This window comes from Camellia sinensis, chromosome 8, assembly GCF_055761805.1.
Source record: "Camellia sinensis isolate YWXY chromosome 8, ASM5576180v1, whole genome shotgun sequence".
NCBI lineage: Eukaryota > Viridiplantae > Streptophyta > Magnoliopsida > Ericales > Theaceae > Camellia > Camellia sinensis.
In genome coordinates, this window is record NC_138968.1 from 35,209,287 (window position 1) to 35,231,269 (window position 21,983).

Below are 21,983 nucleotides of genomic sequence, written 5' to 3' on the forward strand. Positions count from 1 at the left end.
GCATTCTGTGTTATATTTTTCCATTCTCTTGCACTTGTAAGCACTCTTAGGCATGCATTGAGCATTGTAAATGAGTTAACGAGTTAAGAATAAAGCCTAAAGAGGAATATGTGAATTAGAGAACGGATTGAACTGTTAATGACCCTTTTGTGTTCATGAAATATGTAGGGTCAAGCTTCAGGGCAAATCCACAAGCCGATCACTATGAGTAATATCGATATTTGAATGATTGTGAATGTCCAATTATTATTCCCTTATAAGCTTTATGAGTTGCTAATTGGGATTGTGGACAAAAGTTTGACAGGAATAAACATAAATGGACCAAAGGTTGTTTCGATAAACATAAATGGACCAAAGGTCATTTTGATAAACATAAATGGACCGAAGGTCATTTTGATAACAAAAGAATGGACCGAAGGTCGTTTTGACCTATATGAATGGACCGAAGGTCGTCTTGACCTATATGAATGGACCGAAGGTCGTTTTGACATATATGAACGGACCGAAGGTCGTCTTGACCTATATGAATGGACCGAAGGTCGTTTTGACATATATGAATGGACCGAAGGTCGTTTTGATAGAAATGAGTGGACCAAAGGTCGTTTTGATAGAAATGAGTGGACCGAAGGTCGTTTTGACATACATGAATGGACCTAAGGTCGTTTTGACATAAATGAGCGGGCCGAAGGCCGTTTTGACATGAATGTATGGGCCGAAGGCCGTTTTGACATGAATGTATGGGCCGAAGGCCGTTTTGACGTAAACGAATGGACCGAAGGTCGTTTCGATATGAATAAATGGATCGAAGGTCGTTTTGATAGAAATAAATGGACCTAAGGTCGTTTTGACATGAATGAGTGGGCCGAAGGCCGTTTTGACACGAATGTATGGGCCGAAGGCCGTTTTGACGTAAACGAATGGGCCGAAGGCCGTTTTGACATAAATGAATGGGCCGAAAGCCGTTTGACATGAATGGAAATCTGAAAGGGGCCAAAGGCCAGAATGTTTAGAACTACAGTCACTTGATTTGAATTTCGTATAGTTATATATCTGTTAAATGGAAATATGAATTGGGCCTAAGGCCGTTTGGAACATGTTGTTCTACATTGTTATGTAACTTCTGTATTTGATTTGATATTATTCACTGGGCTTTCACTCACGCTCATTCATGTGTTTGTAGGTGAGCCAAGAGAAGTCCAGACCCAGCCTCAGTGAAGTCTGTATGGAACAACTAAGGTTTTGAGAGAGTCAGCCCTTGTGTCTCACGCACGAGACCCGTCTTCGCCCTTTTGTTATGTATTTACATTTTGTCAGGTTGGCGAAGTTTTGTATATGTCTGCTTATAGTTTTTATGGGTTGACTTAGTTTTGGATGATCCTGTCTGTACAGAACCTATGTCACTATGTTTCTGTTGTGAGTTATTAACGTACATATGTATGGTTTGTTTTGATGTGCCATGTAAGCACAGCTCTATGGACAAAGTTTTAAATTCTGCTTCCCTTTTGGCCCCCTTTACTCTGATGTGTTAAGTCTGTTTTGGTTTGAGGCCGTAGGTAATCTTAAGATTACTGGCCGGTTACGTCCTTAGCCCATGGGGGCGGGTTCGGGTCGTGACAATTCATGTTGACTAGAGGAGTCCAAATCCACAAACTAGAAGTGCCAAAAACTAACCAATATTCATCGATGATTGTGAAATAGATCAAAATTTCAAAATTTTTTTTTTTTTTTGAAGTTGTCGAAATCCAGTTTTGACTATACTAGTGTGAAGTACTTATCAAGAGAATTCCAACGCAAAATATTGTGTCGAAATCGGAGCTACAACGAAGCCATACGGACTTGTCAAAGTTTGTCCCAAAAGTTAACTGTTCCGTAGGAGAAGACGACGAACCTGAGAGCCAATGAAGAAATTATCCTGTGTTTTGCAGTTGAGTCGCAACTAGTTAATCTAAAACGTCCGATCTATTTTGGCTAAACTTAAGTCATCCAGAGTCTAATTACAACAATCCAATAGTCGTTTCCATCTATTTTGCACATTCCAGGCGCATCCATGCAGTCAGAATTTACAAATTTAATTAAAAAAAATTACATATTTTATTTTGAGCCTAACAACCAAAATTGAGTACAAACCGAGTGCTATTAATATCACCTCGAATATCACCAAGCGTCCTACTTTGTCTTAGCTTCATTTTGATATCGCCACGGCGAAGAACAAGGGCAAGGAATTTGCTTCAATAATTTGTTATCAGCTTACTCCTCGACAATTTTGGCCAAAGTCAATCTACACTCCTTCTGAATAACAAATATTATTCGAAAGCAATGGGACAAACATACGATGTATACAATGCACGACTAGCTTACTCTAATTTGGTACAACCACAACTCATACTAGCTCAAGGGCAAGAAATCAAGGTAACAATCTACAATTTCACAATCTGCTTCAATCTGCTCCCAAAATCCGCTCGACAATTCCTTACAACTGCGCAATGTTGTTTTTTAATGCTCTAAGTTTTTCTATTTATACTTTTTGATGATTAACAAGTCTACATCATTTGATACAAGTAATCAATGACACAAGATGTATTATTCAAAATGCTAGCAATGTTTGAAATTGATCGCCACTTTAAAATCAACAAAAGCCTTCGAATATGGAGCAATCTCCATGCTCAACATGAAGCGCCATCAACAAAAGCCTCCGAATACAGAGCAATCTTCATGCTCGGTATGGAGTGCCATCAGGAAAAGCCTCCGAATATGGAGCAATCTTCATACTCGGTATGGAGCACCATCAACAAAAGCCTCCGAGTTCAGAGCAATCTCCGTGCTCGGAGCGCATCAACAAAAGCCTCATAATACTGAGCAATCTCCATGCTTGGCACGGAGTGCCATCAGCAAAAGCCTCTGAATTCGGAGTAAAGACCATATTTTAAACATACATATATTCATACAGTTATTCATTCATTTATTAAAGGTGTTCTTTATTGAGAGACTTAACGTTTATTTGAATAGCGTAACTTGGCAATAAAAACTCTCATTCTTTTTACTAAAGACAATAAAAGCTTTTAGGCAATTGTGGTAGCCCCAAAAATACCAGATTATTGGGGGTAACCCAAACAATTCTTAATAATAGGTCCAACCCAAATAAGAAAGCACATCAAACAAATATCACATTCCCTATCTACAAAAGGAAGGCATCACATGGAATAGAGGTATGCCTCATCTCTGTACAACATAGCACACACACACTCTTCAATTCTTCATCTTCTTTCTTCAATTCAAGTTGCTAATTTTATCATTGAAGTGTTCTCGGCTAGCAATCCCGGTTGAATGGCGTCGACCATATTTATTTTTGTAAATCTACGGGGGTCAAACTCATATCTTCACTAGATCTCATCAATAATCTATGTGAGAAGATTTTCTAAATCTTACAATAATAAATTTGAACCTCATTAATATTAATAGTCCTTCATAAAATTCTACGTAATCCTAATTTTTTTTAGTTAAAAAAAAAAAAAAACCAGTAGACCTTTACCCTTTTTGTTTTGTTTTGTTTTGTTTGGTAGGTAGTAATAATTCATTAATGAGAAGAAGATGTACGGAACCACCAGGCTGTGCTACCATGTTATTACAGAAAAAATCTACGGCTGCGTTTGATAGAGTTTTGTAAATGTGATTTGAGAGTATGAGTTGTATTTTGAGTTTGTGAGTTGTGGAATTATAATTTGAGTGTAAAAAAATTGTTTGGTTATGATTTTTGAATAGAGTGTTGAATTAAGTTTTGAATTGAGTGTGAAATTGAGTTTTGAAAGTTTGATTTGACATGTGAAGTAAGAAAATTTGTTTGGTTATGAGTTTTGGAAAGAGTTTTCAAAACTTAATTCAAATTATTATAACTCATAACAAAACACACTACTTTCACACTATTGAAAATTCTGATAAACACTCATAACCAAATTCTTTTTAAAATTCAATTAAAAAAAATTATTATTAACAGAAAATAACATTAACCAAATTTTTAATTGAAAATACTACAAAGGAAATAATTTTTTTTCAAAATAAATATTCAAAAAATTTAAATCATAAATATTTAAATCATAAATATTTAAATAATCTAAAAAATTTAATAAGTAAAAAATTAAAATAAATATTCAAAAAAAATTAAATCGTAAAAATTTAAATAATTTAAATATTCAAGAATTTTAAATAATTTAAAATGTTAATATTTTAAATTTAAAAAAAACTCTACACTCAAATCGTAACCAAACACATAAAACAAAACTCAATTAAGAAATTATTTTTAAAACTCATAACCAAACACATAACTCGAAACTCCATACTACTTGCACAATTCTACACTTAAGTTTTAACCAAATACGTAACAAAAAAAATTAAAATATTTAAAAATATTTTTATAAAATTGTCATGACCCGAACCCACCCCTATGGGTTTAGGCCATAACCGGCTAGTAATCCCGAGATTACCTACGGCCTCAAATCAAACCAAACATAACTCATCAGAGTAAAGGGGCCAAACGGAAGCAAAATTTTAAAACTTTGTCCATGGAACTGTGCTTACATGGCGCGCCAAAACAAACTATACATACATACATTAATAACTCACAACAGAAATACAGTATCATAAAGTTCTGTACAGACAGGATCATCCAAAACTACGTCAACCCATGAAAACTATATACAGACATATACAAAGACTTCGCCAACATGACAACATAGAACAAAATGACAAAAAGGCGAAGGCGAGTCTCGTGCGTGAGACACATAGGCTGACTCTCCAAACCCCGGTTGTTCTATACAAACTTCACTGGGGCTGGGTCTGGACCTCTCTTGGCTCACCTACAAGGACATGAATAAGCGTGAGTGAAAGCCCAGTGAATAATATCAAATAAAGAAAATACATTGGAACAATACACATCAGACGGCCTTGGGCCCAATTCATTCATGCCAAACTGGCCTTCGGCCTTTTTAAACTTTCATATCAAACTGGCCTTTAGGCCTTTCAAACTTTCACATCAGACTGGCCTTTAGGCCTTTCAAACTTTCATATCAGACTGGCCTTTAGGCCTTTCAAACTTTCATTTCAAACTTTGTCCACCATTCAAATTATTGAACTTTACAAAACTTATATAGAAGTAAGCAATTGGACAATAACATATTTCAAATGTTACTCACAGTGATCGGCTTGTGGATTTGCCCTGGAGCTTGACCCTACATATCACATAACACGTATGGGTTACAAATAATTCAATCCGTTCTTTAATTCACATATTCCTCTTTAGGCTTCATTCTTATCTCTTTTATTCAATTACAATGCTCAATGTATGCCTAAGAGTGCTTAGAAGTGAAAGGGAACGGAAAATAGAACACATAATGCATTTTCAAAATTTCAGAAAACAGGGTCCCCGCTCGAGCGTGGACTTCCTCGCTCGAGCGGACCCTTAAGGCCTGCAAAAGTGCTAGTTATGACGAATTTACGCTCGAGCGTGAATTCTGGTGCTCGAGCGGAAGGCCTCTCTACATGGCTCCTCGCTCGATCGTGAACTTCCCCGCTCGAGCGGGTGTCATGTCTGTGAAATATGTTGGGAGCACGAATTTCACGCTCGAGCGGCGGTTTCCCCGCTCGAGTGGACATCAAATTTTCTGGGTTTTCCAGCTAAGTTCTTGAGCTCAAATCTAGCATTCAAACCAATCCAACTTACGTTTTATGGCTCAAACTTCAAATATATTGATGCTAACATGATACCAACATCAAATTACAACATTTTGAAGGTCAATTCCATAAATCAAACACATGCATGGCTCATTTTCTACCAAATTCATTACCAACATTACAATTTCATGTCTTCAACACTTACACCTTTGTGAATGGCACATTCATGTGACATATAACCCTCATTCTCAACTTATGTGATGAAGAGATGGTCAAGAGCATGATCTTCAACTAAAAACTTACATGGATCAAACATTTGGTGCTTAAACATGCAAATTCAAAGTAATTACATACATGCATGCCTCTATTGCCTTTAAATTCACCAAAACCAACTCAATACATGCTCTTTCTCATCATTCAACTTTGAATCTACAAAATACAAATTAAAATTCATGAATCAAGGGTTGATCACTCACCTAGGAGCTTCAAACACCCAAGCTCTAGTCAATTCTTGAGTTAAATCTTCAAATTCCCAAACCTTGAGCAAAAATTACACAATTCTCTCCCTTTCTCTCTCTATAGCCGACCCTCTCTCTATTCTAAGGAACAAATCTAATTTTTCAGCTCAAATGAGGGAATTGAGTATAGTGCCCTTCTTTACATAAATTCCACTAATGCCAATTTTTAATATTAAATACCTTGAACATTATGACATCAATTAAATTTAATAAAATTGATCCGAATCAATTTTCAATTAAATTTCACCGTAAGCTCTAAAAATTATGCCAATCACAATGGCGTAATCAATTTCGGGTTCTGTGGCCGATAAGGCCATCAATTTAATTTCCAAAGCATATAATCAAACAGATATTCATACGGTGAATAGATAGAAATTCAAAACCACATATTTTCACATAATGGCACACAAAATCATATTAAACACATAATCATGCTCATATTAAGGACTAATTAACATATTGCAGAACAGGGATATCACAAAAATAGAGTTTGAATTTATTTTTATAAAATATTTTAAAATTTAAAAAATTAAAATCGTAATATTTTGAAATTAAAATATTTAAAAATATTCAAAAAATTAAAAATTTTAAAAATCGTAACATATTTAAATATTAAAATATTTAAAATCTTAACAAAATTAAAATATTTTTAAAATATTTAAATATTTAAAAAATTAAAATATTGATTTGAATTGAGTTTTGAAAAGAGTTTTGAGTTATGTGTTTGGTTATGAGTTTTGAAAAGTAATGATTATGTTTTGAATTGAGTTTTGAGAAATGAGTGTAGAATTATGATTTGAAAACTCTAAATAAACAACACACTCAAATCAATGGGTAAAATTATATTTTAAGAGGCTGACCAAACAGAGCCTACATTTCTCACCAATAAATCAACTAACATGCAAAATTCTATAATAAACGCCTTAAAGTTAAAAAAATAAAAAATAAAAAACTTTTTAGAAGAAGAATTTAAAAAAACAAATTTTAGTCATTAAATTTTAAAAAGTAGGAAAATTATTTAATAATTCCAGAATACCACGTGACTATACTCTAAGCCAATCACCAATTACTTAACCCCCATATTATTCTCCTATCTCCAACATAAATAGTAGGCCTCTACCCTCTCTACCAATTAAAACCTTATAGAGCACCACACTCTGGGAATATTGAATAATCACTCCTAGTGTAGAAGGGTCTAAAAGTAAAATAAAAATAATTAATTTTAAAAAAAAATCACTAAAGATAAAAAAAAAAATTAAAAAAAACTCAATTGTGTGCGTGGGTGTGTGTGTTTGTTTTTTATAATTTTAAATTTTATTTTTACTTTTTTGGTCAATCTAATTGCGTAGAACCTAAGATGTAAATTTAAAAAATAAAAATAAAAATAAATAAATAACTCTCTAAAGATTATTTATTTTATTTTATTTTTTTTAAGGTTAACAAATAAGTCACAAAAAAATTCCTTGTACTAATTAACATTAATTTCTTTGTTGAAGTAAATTACTTGTTTTGCTAAAGTAAATTAATTATTAAATGAAAAGATTTTATTAATAAGTTTTCCGAGAGTACTATTGTATATTATTTATAATAGTGTGAAACATATACAATTTCCAACTATATTAAACTTTGTTTATCAATATCCATATATCATAGACCATTCACTTAACATTAATGGGGTTTATTACACTAATTTTTTTTTTGAAATTTAGAAAAAATACATCGAGTTTCACAAGTTTAGCATATTCACACTAAATTTCTTTAAAATTTTAAATCACACAGCACTTATTTCTTTTTTCATCAGTACTTTCATAGGCATATTGAAAAAAAAAATGATATTATTATCACATTTATATTAACATGTGTATTTGACTTTTATTTATTTCTACGTTTACATGTTATCTTACTTTAATTTTATTAAAAATGAAATCGATGCAATTATATCAAAAGTGGTCAATATAATTTATCCAAAATATATTATTGAAATTATAAATATTTAAAGGATTATTTCTTGAGTTTTTGATTGTTTTGATGAATTTACATTTTGAAATCAGAATCTATCTTATTCAATTCAAACTGGACCATGCTTTTTGAACTCGCCAGATTTATTACGAGTCTCGCCTCAATATTTTGAGTTGTTCATTTTTTAAAACACGTGTAGATGGTTCATAAAAGAAAATTAGGTTGATCCGATAATAATAGCTACGTTTTTATTTTTTTGTTTTTTAAAAAATAATCCAGTTTTTGAATAATATTTATTGTTTTTTTTAAAAAAAAATTACAAATAAATAACATAAACAAATATATCTCTAATTATCAAATCAATCAAATTTTCATATAAATAATTTATATATTATAGTTCAAAAAAGGGTAAATTACAAATACACCCCTGAGATTTACTTAAAATATGAATTGCTCCATGTGGTTTGGAAAATTACAAATACCTCCCTGACGTAATTTTTTATTTAACAAAATTAATTGAAAAAGTAAAATTTCTAACTGTTTACCTATACAATAATAAAATTATATGAATTATTAATTGAAATAAAATTTTAACATTATTAAAAACTGTTAATTAACTTGATGATTTATTAATAAAAAGACTTATTTGTTATGAAATTAGAAACCTTAAGGGGCATAATGTAATTTTCTAGAACCACATGAATTAATTTGTAATTTAAGTAACCCTCAAGGGGTGTATTCATAATTTACCCTTTAAAAAAGAACGTATCGAATTGAGATGAGATTTTTTTATAGTTTAATATAATATTTATGAGAGAAAAAAATAAAATAATTATAAATTTAATGGGATATTTTGTCTTATTAACTATTTAAACTTATTTTATCTTTTAATCCTATTTTAGTCCAAAAAACTAAAAAAATCTCGTTCCAAAACCCCATTATATGCCCAAACTGCACAATTCAGTTTACAGTCAGAATATGGATCCTCACTTTTTTTGGGTAGAAACTTGCGTGTTTTGGTTGGATGCTCGTTATGCTGATCACCAACGCGTTTTAACGCCTGCATTTTGTCAAAAGCCAACTAATAGAGAAAAAAATCATAACATCGACCGATTTAAGAGAAAACTTCTATTTTCGCATTAAATATTTATAAAAAATTATTAAAATAAAAGTTTGACTTATTTTATATTTACGTCTCAATATGGGATAATTTAAGAAACTCATTGAGCTTATTACGGGTCTCATTTAGATGATTTAAATTATTCATTTTGTAAAGCTCTCAATCTATCGTTCATAAAAAAAATTAATTTGATATGATAATTGTAACATTTTCATTTTATTATATTTATCTCCGAAAAAATAAACGACAAATACATTTTTTAAAAATGTATCAAACATTTTTTCGAGCTAAACACAATAAAATGAAAAAATTACAATTATCGGATCAACATAATTTTTTTTATATATGATATACATTGAGGATCCTAAAAAATGAACCGTTTAAAATGTCAAAATGGAATTGTGGTGGCCCCACAAGACCTTCAAATTTTCTTATATTGAGATGTGCACAGAAAAAAACAAAACTCTTAAAATAATAATGTGATAATGTTATTCTGGTAAATAAATTTATTTTTATGAATTTTTTTATTTTAAAATAAAAGGTACACATTGAACCACGTAATTATATATACAAATTTTATATGAATTTTTTATTTATATAATCATTACTCATCAATTTTTTATTTATTTATTTTTATTTTCTCATGCAACATTTAAATCATTTCCACATTTTGATTCGTTGGACAAAAAGGAGAACACAATCTATGTTCTCTTACGGTAATGCATGGATTTTGACTCTTACTAATAGTTAGTTAGTTAATTTTCTTTTCTTTTTAAAAGACTATTCCTAATGGTTGATTGTTCGAAGTGTTTGATGTTTGAGTGATCTAAATTAGGGGAATTAACATTCAATGGTAGGTGAGGAAAAAAAATATTAAAATGTGTGAGTTTTGAAGCTTCAATTCTTTATTGTGTTCTTATACACACACCCCACACACACACACACAACCAAAAAAAAAAAAATGCACCCCCTAATTTTATAAAAAAAAAATTTATAAAAAAAATTTTCCCTTGAAATTATAAAAAAAAATTTCCCTTGAAATTATAAAAAAAAAATTTATAAAAAAATGCACCCCCTAATTTTATAAAAAAAAATGCACCCCCTAATTTTATGAAATTGTAATTTTCCCTTGAAATTATTGTGGCCGGATGAGATTATCTGTCTCATACTTTATATCATATTTTGTCAAAAATATTTTTAATCTTTAATTTTGATCAAGTAACTATATGAAATGAATATAGGATAAGATAAAATGTGGAAGATAATTTGTGCTCAACTATCTCCCTATGTGTAGAACCCATATGAAATCTCAGATTAATAGGGAGATATAATTGTATGATGACCATATATAGTAGTATAATCATGAGTAGCAACATTTAAATATATAATAATACATACATTAAGGTTCGATTAATTTTTTTAATAATTTTTTTTTGTTTTTAAACTTTTTTAGAAATTAAAAAAAACAAAAATATTTTTTTATAAGTAAAAAATTGATGAGACATTTAAATTTTTTAAATAATGATAACAAACAAAATTTTTAATTTCTAATTTCTCAAATTAAAAAATTAACATATTTATCTAATCTCAAACATCTAGATATATACTAGAGGTGAGATTAGGGAAAAATTGAAACCTAGCATATTTAAAAGAAAATGTCCATATTGACTAACGTGGATAAAGAGTGGGAAAAAAAATAATAAAAATAAAAAAATAAAAATAAAAATTCCATCTAATTGCATTTTCCAAAAATTAAGCATTTTTTTATAATAAAATTTAATGGGATTGCATATTTCTTAAACTACTGTAGATAAAACCGGTTCAATAACCATTGGTTTCTATATGAACCCAGCACATTAGCTTACACCAAACTAGGTGATGGAAGCAGATTCTCTCCGGTCTACTTAAAAAAAGATGTTTTTAAGGTTTATGGGATTTATCATAGGTTCTATTTTAGTGATTTAAATTATTTATTTTGTAATATTTTGTATATAGGTCATTTATAAAAAAAATTTAGATTGATAAAATATTTATAAAACTGAATGTTTATGAATGTTACATCCATCTAAATTTTTTATGAATAATTTACATACTAAAGTAAAAAAAAAAAAGTAATCATAATTCTCAATTATGTATACATATAGGACATTTTTACACCATTATATTTAGAATAAAACTATACGCACCAATTGATATATAAATTAGTATATTAATAGATGATATAACATAATTTTAAAGATTTTGAATATTTGTAGTTTTTATAATGAGTGAAATCCATAGTTTTGAAATTACAATATATACCAATTGGTATGTATAGTATCACTGCTAGATTTATTCAATTTTAATGATGTTACCTATAAAATTTGTTAAAAATTTATTTTTTCTATTCAAAAAATTTTATGTAAGGAACGTAAAACGGATACCATAATTTTAAGGGAATATCAAGATCAATAACAAACTAGTCCCACTATTTATATCATTATGTTTATATATATTCCATTCAACAGTACTATATATCTACAAATATATATATATATATATATTTATGTAGAAAATTATTTTTAAAAAGTATTTTTATGAACCATAATAATTTTAAGTACGACTCATATCTTATCAATTTTAAATTTATACCATCTATTTTATTTTTAGAGTAAAATTCAGCATACAAATTCATGATAAGCTGATATTTTCCGATTGCATTTGTACTTTGTATACCTATCATCTATTGCATTTGTACTTTGTTTACTCGTCATCTGTTCTATGCTTACTTGTCAAGTTGTCATCCTCATCCACCTATGTTCAACTTTAGCCAACTTGTCACCCATATTTCAACTATATAAAGAGGCCACCTTCACAACCTATAGAACCAAGTTCAAGAAAACAAACCACCCAACAATGGCAACCAAGTTTGAAATATTATTCATACTCTTTGCATCCTTCTCTTCATTCCTCTCCTCTGCCTCATCATCTGTCGCCTCAGATGACATAAACCAGTGGTGCAACAAAACCCCATATCCCGAACCATGCAAATACTTCATGAGCAATGGCTCTCACAATTTTGTACCCAAACAAAAATCCGAGTTCAGAAAGATGGCCATGCAAATAGCCATGGAGAGAGCTCTCAATGCCGAGACTCACACTAAGTGGCTCGGGTCCAAATGTCGCAATGAGCTCGAAAAAAATGCATGGTCTGATTGTTTGAAGCTCTATGAGAGCACAATTCTCCAACTCAACAATACACTAGACCCTAACACAAAATGTTCTGATTTTGATGCTCAGACGTGGCTCAGCACGGCTTTGACAAATCTTGAGACTTGTCGAGCTGGGTTCATTGAGTTAGGTGTCTCTGACTTCATGTTGCCTCTCATGTCTAACAATGTTTCGAAGCCAAGGTTCTAAATCGCGGTATCGGGTAACGTAACGGTATCGATCGCGGAGTATCGGTATCGGTAGTATCGATCGGTACGTATCGGGAATCGGGTGTCGCGGTGGTGAAATTTTAAAAATCATTTCAAAGGTTTTTCAACTTTTTCTTTCCCGTACCGGTCCGAACCGGTGAGTATCGGCCCGTCGCGGCTTGTGTAACGGCTTGTGTAACGCTTACAAGCCGATACGTACCGGGACTCGGCCGATACTCCTGCGATTTTTAATCTCAGTGGTATATCGACCTGTATCCGTCGCGGCACCCCATTTTTCCGATACGTATCGGCCGATACGTAGCGTATCGGCCGATATTTAGAACTATGTTCGAAGCTAATCAGCAACACTTTGGCTATTAACGATGGCTCAACCGAGAAACAAACATATAAAGAAGGTTTTCCCGCTTGGGTTTCGCCTGGAAACCGCAAGCTGTTGCAATCGTCGTCTCCAGCAGCAAATCTCGTGGTGGCTCAAGATGGTTCGGGGAATTACATGACCATTCAAGCAGCCCTAGATGTCGCGGCGAAGAGGAGTGGCAGTGGGAGATTTGTTATACATGTGAAAAGTGGTGTTTATAAGGAAAATATTGAGATTGGCAACAAAATGAAGAATATTATGCTCGTTGGTGATGGCTTGAAAAACACCATTATCACTGGCAGTCGAAGCGTGGGAGGAGGTTCCACCACCTTCAACTCTGCAACTGTTGGTGAGGATCTCATCTCTTGTATATATATATTTTTATTTTTTAAGGTGTTTTTATATTATTAAGTATTGCATAATTTTCAAAATAATTAAAGGTCAAAACAACCGTTATTTTGATCACACCTATGACAAAGAACACAGTCTATCAACATCACCAGTGCATAGCAAAATTTAATGAAAACATTTGATTATATCAAATTCATTATTTTTTTATATGTCAAAACACTAATGTTAAAAGTATTAATTAGTCTACTGACAAACGTACACATGTAATTCATCACTTGGCATGGGAGCTCTTACCATTTTTTTTTTTTTTTGGTGCAAAAGAAGTAATATTTTATTAAATAGATAAAGCATGATAAGAAGGAAAGTAAAACATGAATTCTATAGGAATTCTTATATTAATAATATGAAAATCAGAAATTTTATGCATAAAAAAAGATTAAAAAATGTCCAAAATCTGAATTAGTGATGTAGATTTAATACTTGGTTTGGTGTGGGCGATGCTAGAATAAATTCAATGCCCGTATTTCAAATGTTAGGCGGTTTTGTGATTTATTTATTTATTTATGCTTAGCCTAACATGCAATTTTTTTTCAAGAGAAGTACAAAAGGTCATGAGATAAAATTGATTGTCAACTACTTTTATATTAAATGTAAAGGAAAGATCATGCTACTTTCACTATTCTGTTTTTTTTTTTCAAAATTAAATTTATTTAATTTGATATTCAATTTCTAATTGTCTTCGTAAATTTTTTCATAAAAATTGGAAAATTCAGCTGTCGATGGTGAAGGATTCTTTGCCGGTGGCATTTTTTTTTTTTTTTCATTCCACATGCTGATTGCATAGATGAATATATAATCAATTTATAATGCTGGTTATATTTTTTGAACAAAGTAAATATCTTTTTTTAAATATGTTATGAAGTCAAGAGTTCTTCATTGACAACTTAAAGTTTCCTTCATTATGAAACATAAATATTTTATTCATTTATGGTATGAAAATTCTACCTCTATAGAAGCATCTTTTATTAACTTAAATTGAAGGGACAATTAGAGATCATAACAACACTTTATAGATAACATTTCAAACCATAAACAATTGCTAATTATTGATAACATATTTTATTTGCAGCGGTCACCGGTGGAGGATTCATTGCTCGTGATATAACATTCCGTAACACAGCTGGACCACAAAATCACCAAGCTGTAGCACTCCGATCTGGCTCTGATCTCTCTGTTTTCTATCGTTGTGGTTTTGAAGGATACCAAGATACACTCTATATTCATTCTCAACGACAATTTTACAAAGAATGTGATATTTATGGCACGGTAGATTTCATATTTGGAAATGCTGTAGTAGTTCTCCAAAATTGCATGATATATGCTAGAAAACCCATGAGCGGGCAAAAAAATACTGTAACAGCACAAGGAAGAACTGACCCTAACCAAAATACTGGCATTTCAATTCATAATTCTCAAGTCCTCGCTTCATCCGACCTAAAACCAGTACTTAGCTCAATCAAGACGTATTTGGGAAGGCCTTGGAAGCAATATTCACGTACTGTTTATCTACAAACTTACCTTGACACCTTGGTTGATCCTACAGGTTGGTTAGAATGGGATGGTAACTTTGCTCTAAATACTTTGTATTATGGAGAATATAAGAACTCAGGTCCTGGTTCTTCAACTAGTGGCAGAGTAAAGTGGGGTGGTTATCGAGTTATTTCTAGCTCAACTGAAGCATCACAGTTCAGCGTCGCAAATTTTATAGCTGGTCAGTCATGGTTGCCTTCTACCAACGTGCCATTCACTTCTGGCCTCTAATTGTATTGTATTTGATCAATTCATATATTTGTTATTGCTTTGTTCTTTAGTCTTTCCATTCTACACAAAACATAGGGAATCTCAGAAAGTGTATTTTTAAGATCTCAATAACGAATAAGTGTATTTTTAAGATCTCAATAAAGAATAAGATGATTTTTTAACCTTTCTTGCTACTTCTTTCTCTCTAGCCTGTCACAGACAGCGAAATTTTAACTCTTCAAGCCTATTATTGTTGTAAGAATTGTCATTTTGAACCAGCCTCATACAAGTGAGGCAATTCTAAAGAAAATTGGGCTCTCCTTTGTGAAAGGTAAATGACTTTAGTTCTGAACATTTACAAAATAGATAACGACCAAGTGTACTCAAAAATATTTGACGGAACAATCGGCAAACATTTATATTTGTGCTTTTGGATAATGTTACAGTCAGAAAACCGACAAACCCATAAAATTGTCTCAGAAAATGACTTTCAAATTTGATATGATGTGGATCATATCTACAATAAATTTGATCCATAAATTTAAGCTTTTAGGCATTTATCAATAATTAAAAACTATTATTTTATTTTTTAGTGCGTAACATTTTTTTCTTTTCTTATAGTGCTCCTGCTGGGCTTGTTGAAATCATATGTAAGTAACACTTTAAGAGTAGTTTTGGTTAGAGGCCCATGTTGATTCACCTGGGCAGCCCATTTATATTGTAATGGGGCTTACAACAGGTTTGACCCATCTAGGAGCCTTGAATATTATCTTCAAATTCAATACAATTCAATATTAGATAACCAAAATTTAAATTATGATTCCAAAACTGCATATGGTTATTTTTTTAAAAATATATAATAGTATAAAACTCGTGCTATGCACGGTAGATTCATTTCTTTTTGAATTTTTAAATTAAGCAACATAGAAAACTTTTGAAAATTTATTAAAAAATGAAGGTGGGGTGAATCATTGAGTTCGCTCATTTTTTGTGTAATCCTAATATATATTTTTTATTTTTAAAATTTTATTAAAAATATTTGAATTTGTGAGAAAAATAAAATTTGAGATGGAGAAAAGATAATTAATTTTTGGTTATGGTGAAAACATGATGTGACCATATTGGTAGATATTAATTGCGATAATATGGTAGTATTGATAGATTTTGATCCTGTAAGGTAGATTTGGATTTTGGATCAAGAATATGAGACAAATGTGATCTATAGAAAAAGATATACAAGTTTTAGCTTCTTTTTTTTTTTTCAGATTTATTACATTTTTCATAATTTGTCATAATATTTTAGGGTTATCTTACGATATGATCAATCAATACAAATTGAAAGTCGGGCTCTGATTCGAGTTTGAGCTCAAATTGGGGCCTAGGCTGAGCCAGTCCAACGCTAAGGTTAACCTCTGCAAGCCTAAGCCAACTCCTAAAATCATTTTACTGGTCCAATCACGACATTTCTAGCCCAACAAATTTTGTTAAGGAAAAATTAGTGAAATCTGATCCTTCGACAACAACAATAGATAGAAGAAAAACACATATTTTCAGATCTTCACATATTTATATCTATACACACACACATATATATAACACATGTAAAGACCATAACTTATGTGATATTTATGTATAAGAGAACCACCAAGAGACTTAGATTGAACAAGAGATTGAGAGTGATGCCGTTGTATAGAGTATGGAGGTGGTGGAGATCGGCCACAAATGTGGATTTTCGAGTTTGAATCTCAGATTTGCAGATTGCAGATCAGATCTACTCGATGTTGGCGACTAAGGCATCCAGAGCTAGCCCTGGGGTGAGGCGACTAAGGCAGTCGCCTCGGGCCCCCAACTAGGGGAATGTATCGTGTTGTATTATTTCATAATTACTTCAATATTAGCTCAATTAATTTATTTTCATGCTGTCGTATGGTGTTATTTTGATTCGTGTCCGATTGATATTTAATATGAAAACTTTCACTTTTAGTTAAAGCATGTGTATGGAGAGATTAAAATTTTTTCCATAAGTTGAATTTTGTAAAATTTATTTCTACTAAATGAAATTATTCATCGAATGTTTGATTTCAATTCAATTGCATTTTTCTAATTATAAAAATTGTACCTTATTACTATATATTTTTTACTAGATTGACTCTAAAATAGGTAACAAAAAAATACATATCTTCAATGAAAAAAAAAAAAAAGAAAAGATATTAGCCTTCTTTATTATTTTGCATATTTTTTTTTTATTCAGTTAGATGGAGTTAAATAAAAGATTAAAAAAATGTCATGACATCCTTTAGTGAACATTAAAATATATAACTAATAATTTATGTTATTGAGTCATGTCATACTTGGATTCATGTTGAAAAATAGTTAACCCTAACTTCATAATTTTATATATTGCTTGAGTTGTGTTGAAAATTCTCATTCTTACCCCCAATTAATTTTAGTTATTATAGCATTGGTAAGCTAAAAAATAAAGATTCGATTCAACTAATTGAAGTTCAACTATTTTATATATATATATATATATGTACATATATACATATATATTTGTTATCTAAATTTTGTTAAATTGTAATGCAATAGAAATAAATTTATCTTTTTTTCTATATCCAAATATATATATATATATATAATTTTTTTTTTATTTTTTTATTTTTGGGTAATGATATATGAAGGGCCCAATTTAAAAACTTCACCTTAGGCCCTTAATAACTTAGGGCCGACCCTGAAGGGGTCATGTGACGGGCTCGTGGTGGTGGTGGTGGTGGTGGTGGTGGTGTTTGTCAGTGGTGCTAGAGTAGAAGTTGAGGCGGCGATGTAGCGAAGGTGAGGAGAAGACAGAGATCGGTAACAGTATAGCGGTGCACTTGTGGTGGGATCGGCGACGGTGGGGCTGAGGAGACCAGCAACGATGGACGGAGGAGATTAGCAGTGGGCAAAGGTGGGGGAGAGAGAGAGAGAGAGAAAACGGATCGATGGAGCTCACGCTGCCATGTAGGGAGCGTGAGAGAGAAAATGATACGAGAAGTGGGTGATAGTTAAGTTAGAGTGAGTAATTTAATCATTTTGTACAGTCTTGTCTTTGTGGACATGATAAATTAGTGACTGAACTTTTAGACAAAGAACATATTAAATTGGATTGTTCTCCCAAGCACTTCAGTTTTTAAAATTTTAATGATTTTAGATTTTTTGAACATAAACACGCATAAAAGGCAAAAAAATTATAAATTGTTCTCATTGCCATATATTTAGATTTAACAACCAGGAAGTGTCATGTGTGTATCCTTATTATTGATGATGAAGATATTATAGAGTCTACTAAGAAGAGAATTGGTACACATTAAATTCCATATGCCTGACTAGTAGGTTAGTATTTCTTGCATAACTTGAATCAATTAGATATAGATTAGATATGGTTGGTTAGATAGTTAGCTTGTATCAGAGGCATTAGGCCTGTATCAGAGGCATTAGGCCTCACCTTGTAGTTGTTTTTCTTGCTTTTCTTTTCTTTTTCTTTTGAACTTTTGTGTACTGTTATTGTTGGCTACATATTTTGTACAAGCCAATTACAATTCGACGCGTGGCGAAATAAGGGTAATATAAGAAGACTATTCAGGTCCTCGATCCTGATCATACACGTGGCAGTTAGTATTGGTTATTAAGAGATCTGAGTAGCAGCGGATCAATAAAGAGATACAAAGTGACGTGGCCACAATACAAAGTGACGTGGCCTCAACGGTTACTCGCATTTCAGATTTAAATTTAGGGGGGAAGCTTAATTGCAAGTAATGGCGTAATGGAGCTAATATTGGGGCAAAATGATCGATGATCATGGTGGAGCAGTTCGACGGTTGGAAATGCAATTCGATGGTCATCCTGGAGCAATATAAAAAGTAGAGAAGGCCCCAGAAAAAGCCCCCGGACTTAGATCCAAAAAACCAGTCCTTTATACTTATTTTCCTTTCCAGCTTTACATTTACAGTTTTTTTTTTTACATTTACAGTTCTTTACATTACTGTACTTTAAAATTCCTGCACTGCACTTCGTTTCATAGGAGTAGTTCTAAGTAGAGTTGTTGTAAACCTCTATGAGGCTGAGTTTGGATCATTGTAAGTCTTTTCATCTTAATGAAATACTTTGACTGTTTTTCAATTCATTGTTATTTGTTTAATTCTCCAAAATCAAGCCACCAGTAAAAGTCCTCTTCATTGAGGCTGAAAGAACTAAAACACAATCGTCTGATAATTGATTGGCAATTAATTTTCTGTAAGGACTAATTGATCCTTGTTGGCACGCTTGTAATTACAACAATAACCTTCGAAAGCCAAAAAGCCAACATATATTTTTGGCACGCCAGGTGGGACCACATTTAAAATGGCTAGACGTAGAAGACAAGGAGAAAATGAACGCTTAGAAGAAGGCGTGGAAGGAGAGGTAGAGATACCTAATCCAGAGGATAATGTGATAATACATCCTGTGAAAACTCCCATTTTATCAGAGCATATGGTCGAACAGACCAGTACTTCAGAACAAATACCACATGTTCGTAATATTGGACGAGACTAGGGAATTGGACCATCCACTGTCCCATCTACTCAGCCAATGAATCAATGGGGAGGCTTAATAGATGCAATGGGACAACAATTAATGAACACAATGGAAAGATGGGCAACATCCTTTTTGGATCGAATGAATAACCACCAACTAACAAACGTAAGACACATGGAGGAAATTTCAAATGTCCCTCAACAAGATTAGCTAGAGATAAACAGCCTATGCAAGTTAATGGACATTCTAATGGTCAAACTAGTAATCAGAACTATGAAAGACCATCACCTCAGTCTTGGTACGAACTTGTTCCAAGGCCTGTAGTAGGTCAAAATGTCTTAGTACTTAACAGTGAAGCCATGCAATTTGGTGGAACTGGTCCAGTACAAAAAAATGGCATAAGAATGGTTCCAAATCCCATGTTCGAAGCCATACCTAGCACAAAGGGATTCACTAATCCCTTATTAGAATTTATACCCGGGGGGTTGGAAGGTTTTCCTACAAATAGAAGAGATACAACACCAGTTCCAGCACCTTCGCAGGTCCTTTTGTAGGACAAATTCAAAGGGGTTACCCACACCCCCAACAGCAACCTGCACCACAGGGACAACCAGTCCCAAACATGCCACCTTATGGACCAAGGGGACCACAAACACAAGTTTGTCTACCAAATCCTGTGTTTGTTCCTCCAACGGTGGTTCAACAGGCACAAAATATGGTCCCTAGGGACCAAATTGCTGACATCGTTAGGGAGATGTGTGGACCAATGGCTCGGGGGGTCCAGACTCCAGTATACAGAAAACCATACCTAGAATGGGTAGATAGGGTACATGAATACCCAAGAGGTTTCAGGATACCAGATTTCGTCCTTTTTTATGGGAATGGAAACCAGTCAACAGTAAAGCACATCGCTAGGTTCGCTGCTCAATGCAGTGAATTCACTAATAATGATTATATGAAGCTAAGACTGTTCCCAAACTCTCTAACTGGGGGAGCATTTGTATGGTACATTAACCTTACACCTGGCTCAATCCAAACTTGGCAACAAATGGAAGAGGCATTTTATGCCCAATTCTTCCAATCGGAGCCAGAGGTTTCCATGGCAGACCTGGCAAGGTTGAGTCAAAGGCCTGAAGAGAAGGCTACTTAGTTTATTGCCAGATTTAAAAGGGCTCGAAATAAATGTAGAGTCATTTTGCCAGAGCCAGAATTCGTAAGATTGGCTCAAAATGGTTTAGAGTTTAGGCTTCGAAAGAAGTTCGACTCAACAGAGTTCAAGAACTTAATGGAACTGACTTACAAAGTATTTAGATATGAAGCATTACTAGAAGAGGAGCAAGATCGAAATAATGCATCATACAAGACATACTACAAAGATCTTAACTATGAGATTGATGCAGCAGAGATTGTGGGGAAAGAACCTGGATCTGTGAAGCATTGATTCATAAAGATACAACAATTGACCAGCAGTTTAAAAAGAAAGACCTTCACAGGAAATACTCTTTCGATTTAACTAAGACAGATGACATCTTTGATCATTTACTTGTGGCCAATTTCCTTAAGTTACCAAAACGGATTAAAATTCCATCTCTTGATGAACTTAAAGGGAAAGTATATTGTAAATGACATAATTCTTGGTCTCATTCGACTAAAAATTGTGTTGTTTTTCGAGACAGGATCCAAGAACAAATTCGAAAAGGGAGTTTGAAATTCCCAGCCAAAGTTGAAAAGGCCATGGGGATCAACAGTAATCCATTTCCAGAAATTGGAGAGGTGGCAGCCAATGTCATTATGCCAGATTTTCAAAATCTGTCTTTGAAAGAATTGGAAAAAGTCAATGTGCGGATGCATGTGGCCAACCAGACAGCAATCAAGAAAGACACTAGAAATCTGCCGGCTTTTGGACAAGATTTCTCGCACCAGAGGGAAGACTCTGAGGAAGAAACGCTGGATGACGATTCCTTAGAAGTAGTTGTAATGCAGAGGATGTGTCCTAGGTACAGACTAAGCTACAAATGGTTGAAAGGACTTCTGATTGATGGGAAGCAATACTACAAGGATGTGCAGAGACGTCCTAAACCAACCAATGCTTACAATAAAAAGCCATATCCATCTGGCGTCAGGCAGCAGCCATTGAGGGATGAACCAACAGTTGACAGGATGCATTTCAAAGGCAAGAAGCCTTTACATGAATCCAGGCCATCTAATTATTACAGAATGGGGAGCAGTCATTCTGGGAG

At 32.7% G+C, this 21,983-nt stretch overlaps 1 protein-coding gene and 1 pseudogene across 1 annotated transcript; both read left to right on the forward strand.

Annotated features, from left to right (window-relative positions):
* Positions 1-12,113: 12,113 nt before the first annotated feature.
* Positions 12,114-12,660, forward strand: LOC145797688 (putative pectinesterase/pectinesterase inhibitor 17 pseudogene; annotated as a pseudogene).
* Positions 12,661-13,006: 346 nt separating this feature from the next.
* LOC145796886 (pectinesterase 2-like) lies at positions 13,007-15,371 on the forward strand. The gene is made up of 2 exons (XM_082882443.1): positions 13,007-13,387; positions 14,519-15,371. The coding sequence occupies exons 1-2, from the start codon at positions 13,174-13,176 to the stop codon at positions 15,208-15,210; spliced, it is 906 nt and encodes a 301-aa protein (XP_082738569.1). The 5' UTR covers positions 13,007-13,173; the 3' UTR covers positions 15,211-15,371.
* Positions 15,372-21,983: the final 6,612 nt, after the last annotated feature.